General features: G+C 44.9%; 2 protein-coding genes and 1 long non-coding RNA gene across 8 annotated transcripts in view; 2 read left to right on the top strand and 1 right to left on the bottom strand.

The window, feature by feature from the left end:
• Positions 1-11,915, bottom strand: part of LOC126984843 (uncharacterized) — a 31,012-nt gene extending 19,097 nt beyond the window's left edge. Inside the window, exon 1 of the long non-coding RNA XR_007737942.1 lies at positions 11,680-11,915. This is a non-coding gene — a long non-coding RNA (uncharacterized LOC126984843). The remainder of the gene's footprint in view (positions 1-11,679) is intronic.
• The window catches only part of LOC126984826 (uncharacterized), a 136,489-nt gene that overhangs the window by 22,255 nt on the left and 94,527 nt on the right, over positions 1-19,707 (top strand). For 2 of the 5 annotated variants that reach the window (XM_050839030.1, XM_050839031.1), the window contains exons 4-6: positions 16,879-16,999; positions 17,403-17,601; positions 18,243-18,349. The exons of 1 other annotated variant lie outside the window; for it this stretch is intronic. In XM_050839030.1, coding sequence (XP_050694987.1) covers positions 16,879-16,999; positions 17,403-17,601; positions 18,243-18,251 — 329 coding nt within the window. In that variant the 3' untranslated portion in view covers positions 18,252-18,349. Of the gene's footprint in view, positions 1-16,878; positions 17,000-17,402; positions 17,602-18,242; positions 18,350-18,532; positions 18,685-19,707 lie in introns of all 5 variants that reach the window. 2 more of the 5 variants (XM_050839029.1, XM_050839027.1) reach the window with 2 other exon arrangements.
• The window catches only part of LOC126984829 (uncharacterized), a 133,034-nt gene that overhangs the window by 18,800 nt on the left and 94,527 nt on the right, over positions 1-19,707 (top strand). Inside the window, exon 1 of one of the 2 annotated variants that reach the window (XM_050839042.1) lies at positions 1,278-2,085. The exons of the other annotated variant lie outside the window; for it this stretch is intronic. The gene's annotated coding sequence lies outside the window, so the exon portion shown is untranslated. Of the gene's footprint in view, positions 1-1,277; positions 2,086-19,707 lie in introns of those variants that run through there. 2 annotated transcript variants of the gene reach the window in all.

Raw genomic sequence — 19,707 nt, 5'->3', positions numbered from 1 at the left:
GGTGTGAGGATGTCAGGGCAGGTGTGGGATTATCAGGGCAAGTGTGGGTGTGTCAGGGCAGGTGTGGGATTGTCAAGGCAAGTGTGGGTGTGTCAGGGCTGGTGTTGTGTCGTCAGTGCAGGTTTGGGGTCGTCACGGTAGGTGTGGGACTGTCAGGGCAGGTGTTGGGCCGTCACGGCAGGTGTGGGACTGTCAGGGCAGGTGTTGAACCGTCAGGGCAAGTGTGCGATCGTGAGGGCAGGTGTGGCCGTGTTGGGCCGTCATGGCAGGTGTGGGACTGTCCAGGCAGGTGTGGGGCCGTCACGGCAGGTGTGTGACTGTCAGGGCAGGTGTTGGGCGGTCATGGCAGGTGTGTGACTGTCAGGGCAGGTGTGGGGCCATCAGGGGAAGTGTGGGGCCATCAGGGCAGGAGTGGGGCCATCAGGGCAAGTGTGGGGCCATCAGGGCAGGTGTGTGATCGTCAGGGCAGGTGTGGGGCCATCAGGGCAGGATTGGGGCCGTCAGGGCAGGTGTGGGGCCATCAGGGCAGGTGTGGGGCCATCAGGGCAGGTGTGGGGCCATCAGGGCAGGTGTGGGGCTGCCAGGGCAGGCGTGTGCATGGGGCCGTCAGGCCTGGTGTGTTGCCGTCATGGTGCCTTTCTGTGGTCAGGGGCCGTCTGTCTTGCCCATAATTCCGCCCCAACCTTACCTATGACACACACCCGTGTAAGGCATTGTGCTGCCAAAACATGTGTGTGTATTGTACGCAGGAAATGACGACCCCCCCAACCTTACGTACCCTTATACCCGTATAATGCACTGCACTGCCAGATTCGTGTTGCCTTGGGTACCTGGCTATACAGTAACCAGCAGATAACATTATTTCGTCTGATGTGGAAATATATTTACAAGCTGTATCGTTTGTGGTCCAATGTAGCGTGTTCGAGGCTCGTGTGTGTAGCGGAATTATAAAGTTCCAGTTGGCAACGCTGCCAGGTGACAGGTTAGCTTTGAATGCACCAAGGTATGCGGCGGTGGAAGCTTTGAGGGGTGATATATGGGGTGGAGCACCTTTAGGGAAAGATTTAGGAAGGCTACCCTTAGATACAAAGTCAGACTGGAACGAATGGATGACGCGAGGCTGGCACGGAAGGTTTACTTGTGGAGTGTGCATGAGAGCAAATGGATTAAGAACTGCATGAGAATGGTTGGTGACAGTGGTATGCGAGTCAGGTGGGTGAGCAGAGAGGAAGGGAGGCGTTTCTTTGAATGGAAAATGACTGACAGAAATAGTGAGGATCTAGAATGGGATGCGAGAAAGTGGAAGAGAGAGATAGACAGTGCAGTGAAAGGTGACGGTCTGAGGAGGTGGAAGCATGCGATGGAGCGAAAGACTACTTTGGAGTGGTACAGGGAAAAGGAAGCCCCGCAGTGTGTCAGCTGGTATGATGGAAGCCTGGGTGGTGATCTTCTCTTCCAAGCTCGAGCGCAGTGTATGAATGTGAATGCAAGAAATTACAGGTGGTCTGAGTCCCGCAGCAAAGTGTGTCAGATGTGTGACAGGGGTGTGGATGAAACTGTCGTGCATGTGATACTGGTGTGTGGGAGGTACCGGAGAGAAAGGACGGAGATGATGAGGGTGGCACTGAGTGAGATGGGCTGGGATGTGAATGGGAGGATTGCAGGAACAGAGAGGGAATGGATGCTGCTGCTGCTGGGACTGAGTGATGAAGCAAATGATAGAATTATAGAAGCCATGAAGAGTTTTCTGGAAAAGATGTGGTGTGCAAGAAATAGGGAATTGGAAGATGTGTAATGGATACTGCTTGTTTTGTTTTATTTTTACAGGTTGTGTCGATGCGAAGGCCTGACTCTCCAACGGGTCACCTGTACAGCAAGAGCAAGAGAGCACACGCCGCATCCCTTCTGGCCCTGCCCAACCAGCCCCCTAAAACACCCCAGAAGAAGAAGACGACGAAGGCTCCACACCCACGGGCCAGCGCTGGGGACCTGCTGGCCAGCGACACCCTCAGCCCCAACACTGCCAGGACAACACCTCCACCACCGCCGCCGGGAAGTCTTAACCTTCTCATGCAGCAGAAGTAGGTAAGCTGTCCTGCACAAGACAGGCCGCCCTCCACTCATAAGAACATAAGAACATAGGGAAACTGCAAGAGGCCGGGTGGCCTACACAGGGCAGCTCCAGAATCCCCCCCACTACTCACGATGGGTGAGGTGTAGTTACAGGGGTTACAGGTAGAGGCTTGATCCTCGTTATACCGGCGGTACTAGGCACGCATCCAGTACCCCGTCACCCTACTGCACCCACACCTCACTGCCACCTGTCGTCCTCGTCCATGTAGCTATCCAGGGTTAAGATTCGTTTTAGGTCCGTGCCAGTATCTCATTACCTACCTTATGAAACATCAGTATCTCTTCATATATCTTTTCAGCAAAACTTAAGAATAACCACTACAAACCAATATTCGTAGTAATTTAGCACGTGAAAGAATTATCATTATAATGCATTTTCGTATACGTTTTACCTTGGGGAGAGGCCAGGGGGGCAAGCCTCTTTAATTATAGAGTTAGGTGGCTTGGATTTTCTAAGTCCATTGTTATTGTTTCACAACTGCCTCTATACACAGACTGAGCCTCATACCTGCCTTGCAGTGCACCCTACAAACTAGTTCCTAAGTCAGTAATATCCAAAATGCGCATGGATTATAACAATTTCGGACAAAAAAACGGTCTTTTAAGAGTTTTACGTTATTTTTTTCTCTATATTAAAGCAACTAATGCCGCAGCTATTTGTATTTTCTAATACATTCGTAAAATATTACTACGCGAGGGTATCAGCGGCGGCACCTAACGGTGGGCTCCTGAAGTCAGTTGTTTTCAAGCCGCCATAATGGATGGAAGGCCCGACACTCACTCCCTCAAAATATCCGTCTACTTTACCTTTCGGTAAGTGTTAACTGAGTATTTAACCTCTTTATTGGTGTGCATGTAGGTTGACAAAAGGACCGATTACTATCCCAGTACCGGGTCCAACAAAGACACGGGCGTGTCATGTGTCACATGGTGTGACAAGCACGTGTCAGAAAACAAACGGATATTGTTCAATGCGAGATACTTTTAGTGGAGTTTGAGTAAAATGGAGGCCAGGGTCATACGTAGTAGTCGGTAAGTCACTCCCGCGTCAATTAACAGCAGGAGCGTCAGTTCGATCTGGATGACAGCTGTCACAAATCTGTTTTATTTTGTACCTTAAACTACTCGGTAAAAATTATCTAGCATCAACTTTCAAGAAGTGGACGGGTTAACCATCAGTATTGTACCATATGTAATTATGAAACATGACATTTCCCAAGAGTTGCTCGACTACGGTTGGGGTGGTGGGGTGGGGGTTCAACTACGCTGACCATCCAATTGCACGCCCTACACTCGTCAACAGACCCGCTGCGGCGGCTGCTACGTTATATAGGAATAGATTAAAAGAGTATACGTTAGGGAATTTCCTTTCTTTAGAGACTAGGGATTTTTCCCGATTTTGGGGATTTTTGTAGGGACATTTTGAAAGCCCATTTTTCAGTGATTTGGCCGTCCACCACCAAAACCACAGTTCCCTACAGGGATTAATCGAGCTAACGACCACCAAAACCACAGCTCCCTAAAGGGATTAATCGAGCTAACGCCGCCGCCGCAAAATAGCTCGCATTCATTACCTGCCGTATGAAGCATCACTAGGTCTTCATATATTTTTTTTCTACAAACGTTTGGTTAGCGACGGTACGCTTGGTTAGCAACGGTGCGCTTGGTTAGCGTTGGTATGCTTGGTTAGCGATGGTACGCTTGGTTAGCGATGGTACGCTTGGTTAGCGATGGTACGCTTGGTTAGCGATGGTACGCTTGGTTAGCGATGGTATGCTTGGTTAGCGACTAGCCCACGCATGTGAGACCAGGTCCACCACGCGTGGTTATTTTTTTTTTTTTAGAACACGCAGCCCAACGGCTGCCGTGCTGAGGGCCGGGTATAGCCTGGGCCTGTTCAGCCCGAGTCCCGGATGACCTTGAGTCATGGCTCAGGGCTGTTTTGGGGTGGTTAGCGATGGTATGATTGGTTAGCGATTAGCCCACGCATGTGAGTATACGGTAGGGATTTTCCTTACTTTCGAGACTAGGGAATTTTTCCTGATTTAGGGATTTTTCTAGGGAAATTTTGGAAGGCCATTTTTCAGTGATATATCCCCCCAATACCCCGGTTCCCCACAGTTCCCCAGGCTTGTCTTGGGGGATTGGGGGGCTGGGGTGGTGGAGGGGGTGGAGTGGTGATTCTTAAGATTTACCGTTTGGTTGGAGTAGTTTAAATATGCTCCCCGACCCTAAACCCTCTGCGAGCTATTTTACGGCTGCGGCGGCTGGAGCGTCGCCGCGGCCAGCACCAGGAGGCGACGCGCTTCCGTAAACATTATCCCCTATTTTCAAGATTAAAAAAAAAGTCCTTAAATTGGATTTTCAAAGCGTTTCCATAACTGTTGAAGGTTTGTAGAAAAGATATATGAAGAGATACTGAGGTTTCTTAAAGTAGATTATGAGATACTGGCACGGACCTAATACGAATCTTTACCCTATCTAGTCTACTCTTAAAACAAGCTATCGTCCCTGCACTAACTATGTGATTGCTGAGTCTATTCTATTCCCCCACCACCCTATTACTAAACCAATGCTTGCCTATATCTCCTAAATCTATACTTTTCTAATTTAAATCCATTACTGCGAGTTCTATCCTGCTGGCTAATTCTCAGTACTTTACTTATATCGCCTTTGTTGTAACCCTTGACCCATTTGAATACTTCTATCAGATCTCCCCGCACTCTTCGGCTCTCTAGTGAATGTAAGTTTAGATGTTTCAGCCTATTTTGATATGGGAGGTTCCTCAGCCCCTGAATCATCTTGGTCATCCTCCTCTGAACTGATTCTAGCAAGTTGATGTCCATTCTGTAGAGGCAGCTCCTTTGACCCTAAGGTCCCGTGTATCTAACCCCACCTAATATCGCTGTCCATGAATTTATCTAGTCTATTTCTGAATGTGACAATTGTATTGGCACTCACCACGTGACTGCTAAGCCTATTCCACTCATCCAGCACCCTGTTTGTAAACCAATTTTTGCCTGTGTCCCTGTTGAATCTGAATTTATCCAGTTTAAACCCATTACTTCGTGTCCTACCCGGTTCTCTTACCAACAAAACCTTATGAATGTCTCCTTTATTAAAGCCCTTCATCCATTTATAAACCTCGATCATGTCTCCATGCACCCTTCGCCTTTCTAGAGAATGCAAGTTTAACTGTTTGAGTCTTCCCTTGTATGGCAAGTTTCTCAACCCCTGAATCATCTTAGTCATCCTCCTCTGCACCGATTCTAACATTTTGATATCCATTCTATAGTAAGGTGACCAGAACTGAACCGCATAGTCAAGATGAGGTCTAACTAATGCTAAATATAGTTTGAGGAAGACTTCGGGGCTTTTGTTGCTTACGCTCCTTGAAATAAATCCCAGTACCCTATTAGCTCGATTTCTAGCTTGAATGCATTGTGCCCTTGGACGGAGATCAGAGCTCACTAAGACCCCTAAATCCCTCTCGCACCCAGACCTGCTTTTGAGAGTGTCATTTAAGCAATAGTTATGTGAGGGGTTGTTCCTACCTACAGTCAGAATACTGCACTTCCCTACATTGAACTCCATCTGCCATTTATCCACCCAGTCATACAATCTGTTGAGTTCACCCTGGAGAATACTAGCGTCCTGATCCGACTCAATTACTCTACCAATCTTGGTATCATCTGCAAATTTACTAACATCACTACCATAGCTGGGCACGATAACAGAAAACCTTATTCCCGATAACCGATAACTGATAATGAAAAACCTTAACGGTGATAACCGATATTCGTTAAATGGAGACACAAATATAGGCGATAACCGATACCCGATATAAATCCACAATTCCGATACTAGCTTGTGATAAGTCCGATAGGCGAAAACGATACTATATTGATATTTCAAATAAAAAACATAGATGAATTCAAATTTTCATTATCCGTATTTTAGAAAACTTACAAAACCTGAAAACCACACGTTGACACGTACATATGGACGGTAATACTAGAAACGCTTGAACCGGTGTTGTGTTATTTGGCGTCCCCACCGTCACAAACACTGGTCGCTCGTGAACTGCGCATGCTCAGACCAGCAAGCGTAGACCTGTACAGTCTCACAAAGCTTTAAACCGTAATTAAGAGTTGCTGGAAGGCTGAATCAGACATACAGTACCGCTACCACCATCCTCGCTGTTTCTAGAACGACACTCGATCTGTACGAGTTGTATTTATATGTACAGAGTGTCGTTCTAGAAACAGCGAGGATGGTGGTGATCTATGTTTAATTCAGCTTTCCAGCAACTCTTAATGTGTTAAAAAGCTTTGTGAGACTGTACAGGTCTACACTTACTGGTCGGAGCATGCGCAGTTCACGAGAGACCAGTGTTTGTAAACAAAAGCGCCAGCTTTTGACGATGGGACACCAAATAACACAACACCGGGTGCCTTCAATACCATGGCATGCTCACAAACGAATATGGAATATCAAATTTGAGGCAGTGAATAATCATTCTGGGGGCAAAGTTAAATGATTTTTCTCTTTAATATTCCTTTTTTGAGTAACATAAAAAATAACCTAGTGTTTTAATTTTGATGATCTAAGTAGTCCCTTAGCTCCTCCCTCATGTTGCATGTGACCTTTTCTTCATTTGATGTTCCTAGCCTCAAAGCACTGCACTTTTCAGGGTGGAACTCCAACAACCACTTCCCCGACCAATGTTGCATCCTGTAGAGATCTTCCTGCAGTCTAACACAGTCCTCTCTCTTACCAGTTTGTCTCGATAACTGATGACTGCGTATTTTGAGTAATTATCAAACCCAAAAGTCAGACCCACGTCTGCACCAAATAACTTTTTTCATATTGGTTACTTTATTCAATTAGCGCGAATTCAGTTAGCGCGACCGCGTTCATCCACCTAATTCTCGCGCTAAATGGGGCTCTACTGTATAATACAGAATGTGTCGTCGGCTGTAGGCATATGCAGGCACGGATATGGGGGTGGGGAGCCAGATGACCCGGGCCCCCCCCAAAAAAATATTAGGATAACTAAAATATTTGAAATACCCATGAATTGAGAAAACATAAAATATATCTAAGATACCCCTAAAAAGCTAGAGAGCTGGGGAGCGAAGCCGGCCGCCGCTAGATAGCTCTGGACGCTGTCCTCTAAACTTTAAAAAATTCCTCCTCTATGGTTCCTTGGGCTTTACTATGCGGAGGTGGACGGGATGCTCAGGCAAGATTTAAATTTTTTCGGTGTCTGATGTAATTTTTCACTCTGCTGCAGGGCCAGGGCACAATGGGCACCGCGCTCTTATGGCCCCGCACTCATCTAACAATCTATATACTCATACAGGGCCGTAGTACGCCGTTCCTAGGGGGGGAGGGGCTGGGGGTGTTGGACGACCCCATCTGCTAAAATGTCCACTTTCTGAGAGAGTCAAAACGAAAACTGGTACCTTTCTGTTGCATTTCTGGAGAACTCAGGATTTTCTTTATTTATTTTCAGTATTTAAGTTCCGGAATCATATATTGAATATTATAGAGTAAGATTTAAAGGCCTAGGAAAAAATCTTTGTGACCTCATTCCTCACATGCAAGCAGAAAGTGAACTTTAGTGCAGGCCACTATCATCATTCAGCACTTGGAAGAGGAAATAAGGGAAGACTTCCTTGCCTTTGTGCGTGCTCATGACCTCACCGGTAAAGGTTTAGCCTGGCTCCTTTTGTGCACCGTTGAAGACCTCGGATTGAACATGGCCAAGTGCAGAGGACTTGGTTTCGATGGAGCAAGTGCCATGGTTGGAACATTCAAAGGGTGTGCCGCAGTACTCATGAAGAAGTACACCCTGGCCAAGCCAATCCACTGCTTTAGCCACCGACAGAATCTTGTACTGACGAAGGCGTGTGACGTCAAGGAAGTGAAGATCGCTCTTCAAACACTGACCCAGGTGTACAACCTGACCCAGGTGTACAACACTGACCCAGGTTAACAACACTGACCCAGGTGTACAACACTGACCCAGGTGTACAACACTGACCCAGGCGTACAACACTGACCCAGGTGTACAACCTGACCCAGGTGTACAACACTGACCCAGGTGTACAACACTGACCCAGGTGTACAACACTGACCCAGGTGTACAACACTGACCCAGGTGTACAACACTGACCCAGGTGTACAACACTGACCCAGGTGTACAACACTGACCCAGGTGTACAACACTGACCCAGGTGTACAACCTGACCCAGGTGTACAACACTGACCCAGGTGTACAACACTGACCCAGGTGTACAACACTGACCCAGGTGTACAACACTGACCCAGGTGTACAACACTGACCCAGGTGTACAACACTGACCCAGGTGTACAACACTGACCCAGGTGTACAACACTGACCCAGGTGTACAACCTGACCCAGGTGTACAACACTGACCCAGGTGTACAACACTGACCCAGGTGTACAACACTGACCCAGGTGTACAACACTGACCCAGGTGTACAACACTGACCCAGGTGTACAACACTGACCCAGGTGTACAACACTGACCCAGGTGTACAACCTGACCCAGGTGTACAACACTGACCCAGGTGTACAACCTGACCCAGGTGTACAACACTGACCCAGGTGTACAACACTGACCCAGGTGTACAACACTGACCCAGGTGTACAACACTGACCCAGGTGTACAACACTGACCCAGGTGTACAACCTGACCCAGGTGTACAACCTGACCCAGGTGTACAACACTGACCCAGGTGTACAACCTGACCCAGGTGTACAACACTGACCCAGGTGTACAACCTGACCCAGGTGTACAACCTGACCCAGGTGTACAACACTGACCCAGGTGTACAACACTGACCCAGGTGTACAACACTGACCCAGGTGTACAACACTGACCCAGGTGTACAACACTGACCCAGGTGTACAACACTGACCCAGGTGTACAACTTCGTTCATCCTTCAAATATGCGCTCTCTCCGCTTCACAGAGGTTGTCAAGGTTACCTCGGCCAAGCGCGAAACGCTTGTTCCCCTGTGCCCCACCAGGTGGATTGAGAGGCATGACAGAATGATGGTTTTCGTTGAATTTCTGCCTGTCATCGCTGTTTTTCTCAAGGAGGAACTTGACGCCACCGCTGGGCTCCTTCTCATCGCCATACGTGTTTCCTGCTTTCTTGTTGGACTGGTTGTAGTGGAGTGTATATTGGCACATACTCTCGAGCCGAGCCAAACTTCAGAGGAAAGATGGCGACCTGGTGTCAGCCGATGCCGTGGCATCAAGACCATTTTTGCCAAGTTCAGAGCAGATGCGGAGAATCATTTTCACGACGTGTTCACGAAAGCGGAAGAACTTTTGGTCGAGGTGGGGTCATCGCATGACACCATCCCTGTGCCACGACTCTGTGGACGACAGACCCAGCGATCAAATGTTCCGTGCGAGAATGCTGAGGAGTACTACCGCCGGGCGGTGTACATTCCGTTCGTGGACCACATCTTGGCTGAGTTGAAGAGTCGGTTCGGTGACGACACAGTGCCTGTCGCACTTCAGCTCAAGCAACTCCTCAAAGGCCCAGAAACGGATGTTGCGTGCGGTTGTGCTTCAAGTGGCGAAGCTCTACGAGCTCGACATTGAATCCCTGACACTCGTGAAAGCAGAAGCAGAGCGCTGGGGATTATCTGTTCCGGTCTTCCAAACGATCAAAGAAGCCCAGGCACACGCCAGCACCAGCATCTGAGGAGTACCGTCGGCCAAGAGCGCCTGAACAGGCTTGCCCTCCTCTGTGTCCACCATGATATCCCCATTTCAGTCGAGAGATTGATAAGCAAATTCGGCGAAAAAAACCGCCGACTACTCTTTGCTTGGTGAGGCACTTGTTGAATACTTGGGAATTTGTAAATATATTTCTTTAGATCAGCCAATCTTTGCAAATGTGTTACCTCAATCCCATGTAAAAGAAGCCCTATAAGAATTCCTTTTTATCTTCAGCTGCGTCTAATTTCACATATTAGCTCTTTTTTGTAAAGGTCAGGTTTGTAATTTATATATGACCTGTATTATGATCACCCTTGCTGCTTACATAGCGAAATAAACATTTAGTTTTCTTCGAGTGATCGTATGGTGATGATTTCTACCTGTTCAGATCTGCCTTTTTACGGGTCGGATGTGCAATTTGAATTGTTTCTTGTTATTGCTTGCCAGCTTAATATTGATTGCACTTCATATATAGATACAAGAAAAATTCATTTGTCACATATACATTGATTGCTCGGGAGCTGCGGATTTTAAGCAAAGAACCGCCATCACTATCCATTGGTCTTCACTGTTTGAGGCTGTCGCTAACTTATGAAATTTTACCAGCGGGCTCCCCAAAATTGATTTTCTGGATCCGCCTTGCTTTGTTCCTCGTGTCAACTGTTATATCAACTGTTTTGCTTTCCACTGCTTCATTAATCACACTCTTGACTTCCTCCCCAACTTTCTGCTTGACTTCATCAATCCTAGATTTGAACTCACTGTTCACTTGAGACCTGATATCATCTCTAATTTCCTCCTTCAGATTCTTGACATCACTCTTGATCTCCTCTAAGGCCTCAGTGGTTTTAGTTTCCAGGGCATCCATACGTCTTTCTACTTTATCCTGTCTCTTGGATGTGTTGGTTACTTGTTTGAACAATTTCCCCGCAACAATATCGCATTTGGTACAATACCAGTGAATCTTACTTACTTGATTGCTGCTCAGGAAATTATACACTGCCTCAGTGACCTCCTCACACTTTATGTGGTGCCACATTTCACATAGTTCACAGCCTAGAGCCTTGTCTTCCTCACCAACCTTAACCTTACAGACTGGGCATGTGTCTGTTTGTTTATCTGCGTCGCTATCGTCTGCCCCTGTCAGCTGATCATCCCCGCCCCCAGCCGCAAGGCTTGTTTTGCCAGATCCAACAGTATCCTTGGTTTTTGTGCCCGCCTGCTTACTAGACGGATTATTCTTGGAACGATTCATTCTTCTGGCAATATTACTATTGGAGAATTCCTTCACTTTTACAGAGCTGTCACGGGCACGTCCACCCTCGACCACGACCACGGACCCTAGGCCTCCGGTGTGTGGAGGAAAAGACAACAAGGAAAGAACGAGGACAACAACAACACACTCAGCCGCCGCAAAGGTTGGGGCCGCCTCATATGCAGGGCTGGACAGCAGCATGAGTGGCCAGGACAAGCAGGAGCAGACTGCTGCAGGGGGCAGGAGGGTCAGTGGTCACCAGATGAAGCAACTTGCTGCTGGCAACTCCAGCAACAAAGGAGAGAGGAAGTTTGTGTGTCTGGAGTGTGGAAAAGAATTAATCACAAGGGGAGGCCTCAGATATCACACCTTTACACACACTGGTGTGAAGAACTATGAATGTAAGGAATGTGGAAAAAAATTCATCCTGAAGGGTCACCTTGATACACACACCCTTACACACACTGGTGTGAAGAACTATGAATGTAAGGAATGTGGGAAACTATTCACCCTGAAGGGTAACCTTGATAGACACACCCTTACACACACTGGTGTGAAGAACTATGAATGTAAGGAATGTGGGAAACAATTCATCCTGAAGGGTCACCTTGATACACACACCCTTACACACACTGGTGTGAAGAACTATGAATGTAAGGAATGTGGGAAACTATTCATCCAGAAGAGTACCCTTGATAGACACACCCTTACACACACTGGTGTGAAGAACTATGAATGTAAGGAATGTGGGAAACTATTCATCCACACCCTTACACACACTGGTGTAAAAAGTCATGAGTGTGAAGAGTGCGGGAAGAGGTTCAGTGTGAAGCAGGCACTCAATGAACACGTCTTCAGGCACTATGGCCTTAGAGAGTTCAAGTGTGATGTTTGTGGAAAGCTCTTTAAGACAAAGAGAGACATTGCCAGGCACATGAAGATCCACTTCTGAAGTGTGTCTGCCTACAGTAGTTATAGTGACCAGGGTAGGGAAGGGGATGGGAGGGAGAGGAAGGCAAGGCTGCAGTAGGGAAGGGAAGAAAAGGCAAGGAAGGGAATCGAAGGCCAAGGAAGGAAAAGGGAAGGGAAGGCAGAGCAAGGAAGGAAAAGGGAAGGGAAGGGAAAGCTAGTCTGAGAAAGGGAAGGGAAGGAGAGGGAGGGTAATGTGGTGTGGCTGGGTATGGTGTGGTGTTATGCGGATGGGTATGGTATAGTGTGGTGTGTGGTGCGGATGTGGTATGGTATGGTGTAGTGTGGTGTGTGGTGCGGCTGGGTATGGTGTGGTGTGTGGTATGGCTGGGTATGGTGTGGTATGTGGTGCAGCTGGGTATGGTTTGGTGTGGTGTGGCTGGGTATGGTGTGTGGTGCAGCTGGGTACGATGTGGTGTGGTGCGGCTGGGTATGGTGTTGGGTTTGGGTGGGATTGGTGTGGTGTGGTGTGTGGTGTGGCTGGGTATGGTGTGGTGTGGTGTGGCAGGATTTGACTCTGCGACTTTTTACCTCGCTGTTGGTGGTGTTTGCAGAAGGACAAGCAGGACCCGGACGGTGACATCATTATGAGGGTCATTCCACCGTTACGGTCGTTTCATTCGGAAGTAACTTATTGGTGTACTCTTACCTGTATCTCTAGAAGTTATGCGGTTAGCTTGATATGATTTTTACCAAGATAGTACTAATGGCTAAAGAGGTTAATGAGACTATCCGGAACATTCTGTGTTTATTGTTGTTCTTGTTATTTATTGTTGAAGAGGACGTTACGGCCGTTTCACAAATGCAACCCGCAGTTTGACTTAGTGTTGTACATATGCAAAACTCTGTGAGAATACAAAGAAATTTCCAAATATTTTATATGCATGTTATAGATGAAGCTTTAAGTTATGCAAATATGTATAGGTTTTGTCAATTACCATTTCAGTTTTTCATACAAAAAATAAAGAACGCCGTTACGGTCGTTTCGAAAATTTTGTTACGGTCGTTTCACTGCAATTTCCCTTAAGAAATAAAGCAAAAATAATGGCAATAATTAAGTACCAGGACATTATGGCTTTTTGGACCACTAATATACATATATATATATATATATATATATATATATATATATATATATATATATATATATATATATATATATATATATATATATATATATATATATATATAGATATAGATATAGATATAGATATAGATATAGATATATATAGATATAGATAGATAGATAGATAGATAGATAGATAGATAGATAGATAGATAGATAGATAGACAGGAAATATTATTTATTGGATAGTGACAGGAAATGACACATTTGGAAAAATGTAGGTATCCCTGCGAATACTTGGCACTGGGAGATTCCTTACAATCATGTCGTCTTGAATAGTGTCACGATCTCCATATTTTGGGAACACAAATGTGAGGTCCCCTGCAACATTCTTGCCTGACAACTTCAAACAATTTATATTGACTAACATCTCACCATCAACTAGTTCTTTTCCCTCTACAACTGCTGCAAAGTGTAAAACTGATCTCTTTCCAACATATTTTACTAGCACACGGACCCTATCATTCTTTCACAAACAGAAGTGATGTCATGAAGATCGTCACATTTTTCAAGTTTTGCATCTGTGACAGAAACATCTTCGACATCAGACTCAACTGCTGATGCCCAGTTTGATGCAACATCCTCTTCACTGGAAAACTCACGGCTAGTGGTAGAGCTACTAATGTGTTCATCATCAGAATCGAGATGTTGTGGTTCCAGATTACAATTAGTGAAAGCAGTGTCATCGTGGGTGTTATGGTATAGTGCCACTCGATAGTGTCCAAGAGTCTTAACACTTCTACACTGTTGTATTGAGTGTGCTGCTCTACATCCTTTCCAAATTTTCTCATAGCCTGCTTTTTCACTTTCAATTTCATTCTTGGAGACGTACAGTACAGTTGTTTTGTTTGATATCTCAGTAGCAATTTTGTACAGGTCCAATGCTGAGCGAACAGTAGCACGGCCCTGCAGCACTCTACGGTACACATTCCACTTGATTAGTGCACCAATACCATCATGAGCGCCTTTCCCATGATAGCTTTCAAAAAAGTTCCACTCTGCAGTAGCCTCATGGATCTGATCATAGAAGGTGAGAGCAGTTATGGAGTACCTATTCTTAAATGGGCTGCTGCTCCATCTGTCCAAAGAGAAATGTGCTTGATGGGAACAGAGTTAGCCTTCAGGTCATCAATTATTTTACTGTTGAACACCTGTGCCTCAAGGCTTGAATGTGCCATGGTGTCTGAAACTAAGGCATAAGCCTTGGTATGTTGTTCTTCATCTTGTACATAGTGGACAACTGAGGTGTATATAGTCACGGAATCTCCTGTGCTTTTTTTTTAATTTTATTTTTTTATTTTTTTATTTTTTTTACGTTGTTGCCTATTACGCCGGTAGGCATCTTCCCGGTGGGGCCTGATGGTCGGCCCAAGGCTTCTTCCAGGTGGGGCCTGATGGTCGGCCCAGCCCGTTCTGGCGCAGGCGAGTGTTTATAGTGGCGCCATCTTGCATTGGCTCATGCTGCCCCCCGGAACTCGTTCTTGATTCGCTTGGACGGCTTCCTCTAGAGTCCGGGTTGATGGGTGGTCTTCAGGACAGCATGTGGGTAGTTTTAAGCCACTCGGCGGTGACTGAAAAATCCGAGTGGTAGCGTGAGGATTCGAACCCGCGTCGTCCATCACGCGGCGAATGTGGGTCCAGTATGCTACCAGTTCGGCCACTGCCTACCCTTGGCTTGGCATCCAGTGGGCTGCCACTACTTCATTTTGGTGTTTAATGGTATAATTCTCAGCAAAGTCTGTTTGAATAATGATGTGCCCTACTGTTAGGTTCTCTTTCTGTTCCAGGAATGCATTGTTTTGTGTCTTCATGTTGTTCCGTAACGGAAAAAATGAAACGACCGTAACGTAATTACAGAAAAATTTAGATATCCAGAGAGAAAAGGCCAATGGTGCATAGGTACCCCCCAACTAAATCTACATTGGATATGAAGTTATATTAAGCTGCTCCAAAAAATCACTGACCTATAAAAACAAACATCAAATTTTCGTTACGGTCGTTTCAATCAACATTGTTTTATATAATTAATTATTACTGAGTACTGAATTGCTTAGAATTACCAACTACATCCTAACCTAATACAGCACTGACCATACTTCTAACATACATCGAGGTCGGAATCAACAGCCTTTCATTTAATGTAAAAATGGGAAAATAAAATTATGGTTTTTTGGTAAAAAAAATTTTTTCACTATTTTCTTCAACTTCAAAAGCCTCATACAAAAAATTGGCTTGATATTTTTTCGTTTTCTCTTCGAATTTGGAAACTACAGGTTTTCAGCTTTAATTTGATGTATTACAAACCTAGTTTAGACCATTTTTCAATTATGGCCCTCAGGATGACATTAGCGTGGAATGACCCATGAGGCTTGAGTACGGTCTCCTGAACTCCTCGTCCCTGGAGCTGATTGGTGAGTTGGCGACCCATTTTTCTTTGTTCGCATGTCTCTCTGTCTCTATCTCTGGTTGTGGCTTTTAATTGATGGGTCTGTCTATGTCTGTCTCTCATTTTCTCTCTCTGTCTCTCTGGTTGTTTTATTCGCTTCTCATTTTCTCTCTGTCTGTCTGTCTGGGTCTCTCTATGTCTTTGTCTGTCTCTGTTTTTCTCTCATGTTTTATTCGCTTCTCATTTTCTCTCTGTCTGTCTGTCTGGGTCTCTCTATGTCTTTGTCTGTCTCTGTTTTTCTCTCATGTTTTATTCGCTTCTCAAATTCTCTCTGTCTGTCTGTCTGGGTCTCTCTATGTCTTTGTCTGTCTCTGTTTTTCTCTGTCTCTCTGGATTTCTGTAGCTTATTGTAATGTTTTTTTTCTGCTTCTCTTATTTTCTGTGTCTGTCTGTGTCTCTGTGTCTGTCTATGTCTTTGTCTGTCTCTGTTTGTGTCTGTCTCTCTCTGGATTTCTGTAGCTTTTAGTGCTAATGGTTGTTTTATCTACTTCTCATTTTCTCTGTGTCTGTCTATGTCTTTGTCTGTCTCTGTTTGTGTCTCTGTGTCTGTCTTTGTCTGTCTCTGTCTCTCTGGATTTCTGTAGCTTTTAGTGCTAATGGTTGTTTTATCTACTTCTCATTTTCTCTGTGTCTGTCTCTTTGGTAGTATTGCTTTCCTTCTCTTTCTCTACTTATCCCTGTTTCATTTTCCTCCGTTCTCATTTTTTGTTCTCTTTCTGTTCTTATGTCTTATTTTTTCACCGTTTTCCTTTCATTCTTTTCCTTTTTCATTTCTCTCTTCCTCTCCTTGTCTTAGTTTTCCCTTTTCATTTCTTCTTCTTCCTTTTGCTGTCTCATTTTCTCTGTGTCTGGCTCTCTGGATTTCTGTAGCTTTTATTTATTTATTTATTTTTACAACAAAGGAGACGGCTCAAGGGCAACAAAAAGTGCATAGAAAAAAAAGGCCCGCTACTCACCGCTGCCACAATAGACGAAAGTAAAGAGTGGCCAAGAGAGAGGTCAATTTGTGGTGGAGAGGTGTCTTGATAATGGCTGTTTTATGTCTACTTCTCATTTGGTCTCTGTCTGTCTCTGTCTCTGGGTTTCTGTAGCTTGTAGTGATAGTTCTCTCTCTCTCTCTCTCTCTCTCTTTTCTGGAAAAACAAATTGAGTAGGTAACCTGGTGCGCACTTTCTCCGCAGAGCAACCCATCACCGACCCGTACGCTCTCAACAGCGCGGAGACGGTGGTGAGCATAGCCAAGGGGTGCGAGGAGGAGGTGTGCAAAGTGGACATGCAGACCGAGGTGGCGTTCCTGGATGGGTGAGTCCGAGGGAGATGGGAGGAGAATGTGCGTTAAGATGCGATTGGTTCAGCTGCGTCAAAGTTCTCAAGCTCTGTTCAAGTCTTCTATCCTCAAACTTCACTTGTAATCTTGTCTTAACCTCACTTTCCAGCAATAACAGTTCGCTCTAAGGGGGATGGAATGCTAATGTGTGATCAGTTAAGCTGCGTCAAAGTCTCAAGCTCTGTTCAAGTCTTCTATCCTCAAACTTCACTTGTAACTCTTGTCTTAACCTCACTTTCCAGCAATAACAGTTCGCTGTGAGGGGGATGGGATGCGAGTGTGTGTTAAGATGCGATTAGTTAAGCTGCGTCAAAGTTCTCAAGTTCTTTTCAAGTCCTCAAACTTCACTTGTAATCTTGTCTTAACCTCACTTTCCAGCAATAACAGTTCGGTCATCATAGGCAAGATCAACCGGCTTGAGGTGACAGCAAGCAACAAGGGGGAACACGTGTACCTCCCCAGCCTAATGGTGAGCCTGGCGCCGCCCCTCGTGGTCTTCCAGCCTCCTCACCAGTGCATCTTCCACTCCTCCGAGCTTGTGTATAACTTGACCAACCCTCTGAAGAGCAGTGCTGAGGTGAGTGAGGGAAGGGAAGGGAAGGGAAGGGAGAGGAAAGGAAGGCTGAGAAAGGGAGGGGAAGAGAAGGGAAGGTCAAGGGAGGGATGGGAAGGTCAAGGAAGGGAAGGTCAAGGAAGGGAAGGGAAGGGAAGAGAAAGAAAGGGAAGAGAGGAGAAGGGAAGGGAAGGTCAAGGAAGGAAAGGGAACCGAAGGGAAGGAAAGGGAAAGGATGGGGAAGGGAAGGGAGAGGAATCAGAATCAGAAACTTTATTTCCATTTTATACAATGGTTATTCTTTACAGGCTTAAAACTATTGATCATAGTATATAGAGTGGTCTCCCCCCCCCCCCAGGCGGGGACTCCGAGGCAGGGTGAAGGTGCGCCATTTTGAAATTTGGGAAAAGATGTCTACATAGTTTGTCTATTTTTGATCTGTTGTCTGTCTGGAAAGCTGGATTTTCTTATAGCCTTCTCAAACTAATGCTTCCTCTACATAGTTTGTCTATTTTTGATCTGTTGTCTGTCTGGAAAGCTGGATTACCTCACGTCATTAGAATGCAATTGATACCTTTTCTTGGCCTTTGGAAAGAGTTGATGTGAGGGGAAGTGTTGAGGATGCCCGCCTACAGTCCTTGCTAAGCAGTTTCTGTGTCTTTCAGAGCGTGTGAAGCAGTTTGCCAACCTGGTCCTGGCCCTCATGATGCTGTTCGCCAGGTACAATCACTGGATGGTGGCCGACAAGTTTGAGAGACTCGCCCCCTCACTGGTAATTATGCCCCGTTGTCATTTTTCCTTCTCTCTGTTCAGGGGCAGGACCTAGTGTTTTTTATGCCTTTTTTGTTTTATTGCCCTTGAACTCTAAAAGATAAAACTACATAACCTCCCCTAACTTAACCTCACCTAGCCTTACCTAACATCTCCTAACTTAACCTATCCTCCCTTACCCTAGCCAAGAAGTCACCCGCTGCAGCCGCCGAAGGGAAGGACGGAGGAACAGCCGCCAACTCCATCGCTGGCGGCTCCACATCTACTCTCGTCTCCTCCTCCTCCTCCTCCTCCTCTCTCGACATGGACGGTCGAAAAAGGATGTTTAGTGTGGAGGTGTTTGATTGGGGTATGTGGGTTGGTGTTTATAATTTCATTTGTGTGTGTGTGTGTGTGTAAGTAAGTAAGTAAGTAAGTAATGTTTATTGCCATTATATACACACATAGATATATACATATATATATATATATATATATAATTATAATTCTGGCAACGAATCTAGCCTGTCAAGCCGAAGCTTCCCGACAGACTGTATAATATTTATTTCATTGTACTATTATTATATTTCTAAAGGTTGCAGATAGCTCCCAACCATAAAGCTATATACAAATATACAATAAATAACAACATTAACTATAATACCAGATGAAGTTATAATAGTTATATCTAAAATGTTAACTATAATAACAACTACAACAGCATCAACAATAATAATAATAATAACAATAATAATAATAATAATAATAATAATAACAATAATAATAATAATAATAATAATAATAATAATAACAATAATAAAAATAATATGGACAATAGTACTATGCAATTCACTGATTAGATTTAATAATGTAAATTTGTGTTCATGTTTCAGGAATAAATTATAATTTTAACTGTGAGTGTTTTGGATTGCAAATAAGTGTTTTTACTGACTTTTAAATAGAGAGAAATTATTACTATTAAGGAGATTTTTATTTCTACTGGCAAAGAATTCCAAACTTGAGGTCCTGAGCATAAAATACTATTTCTGAAAAGAACTGTCCTGAACTGTGGAGAGATAAGATTTATATTGTTCCTGCGCGTATTATGCACTGTATTAATAACTTGAAAAGGATGAGTTCCATGCATCAGTGCGAGGTTTTTATAAATAAATAATAGTAGAAAATAACAATGAATGTTTTTAAAATTAAGAAATCTATGTGTGGAAAATACGTTATGTGTGGAATCAAACTTGTTCATGTAAAACATACACCTAAATATCTTATTTTGAGAAACCTGAAGATTTTTAAGAAAGGAAGGCCACGTACACGCCCACACAGATACACAATAAATGAGATGCGGGTAACAAAGTGTATAATAAA

This window comes from Eriocheir sinensis, chromosome 57 (assembly GCF_024679095.1).
Source record: "Eriocheir sinensis breed Jianghai 21 chromosome 57, ASM2467909v1, whole genome shotgun sequence".
Taxonomy (NCBI): Eukaryota; Metazoa; Arthropoda; class Malacostraca; order Decapoda; family Varunidae; genus Eriocheir; species Eriocheir sinensis.
The sequence above is the reverse complement of the archived record's forward strand: the minus strand, read 5'-3'. Positions and strand labels throughout refer to the sequence as shown.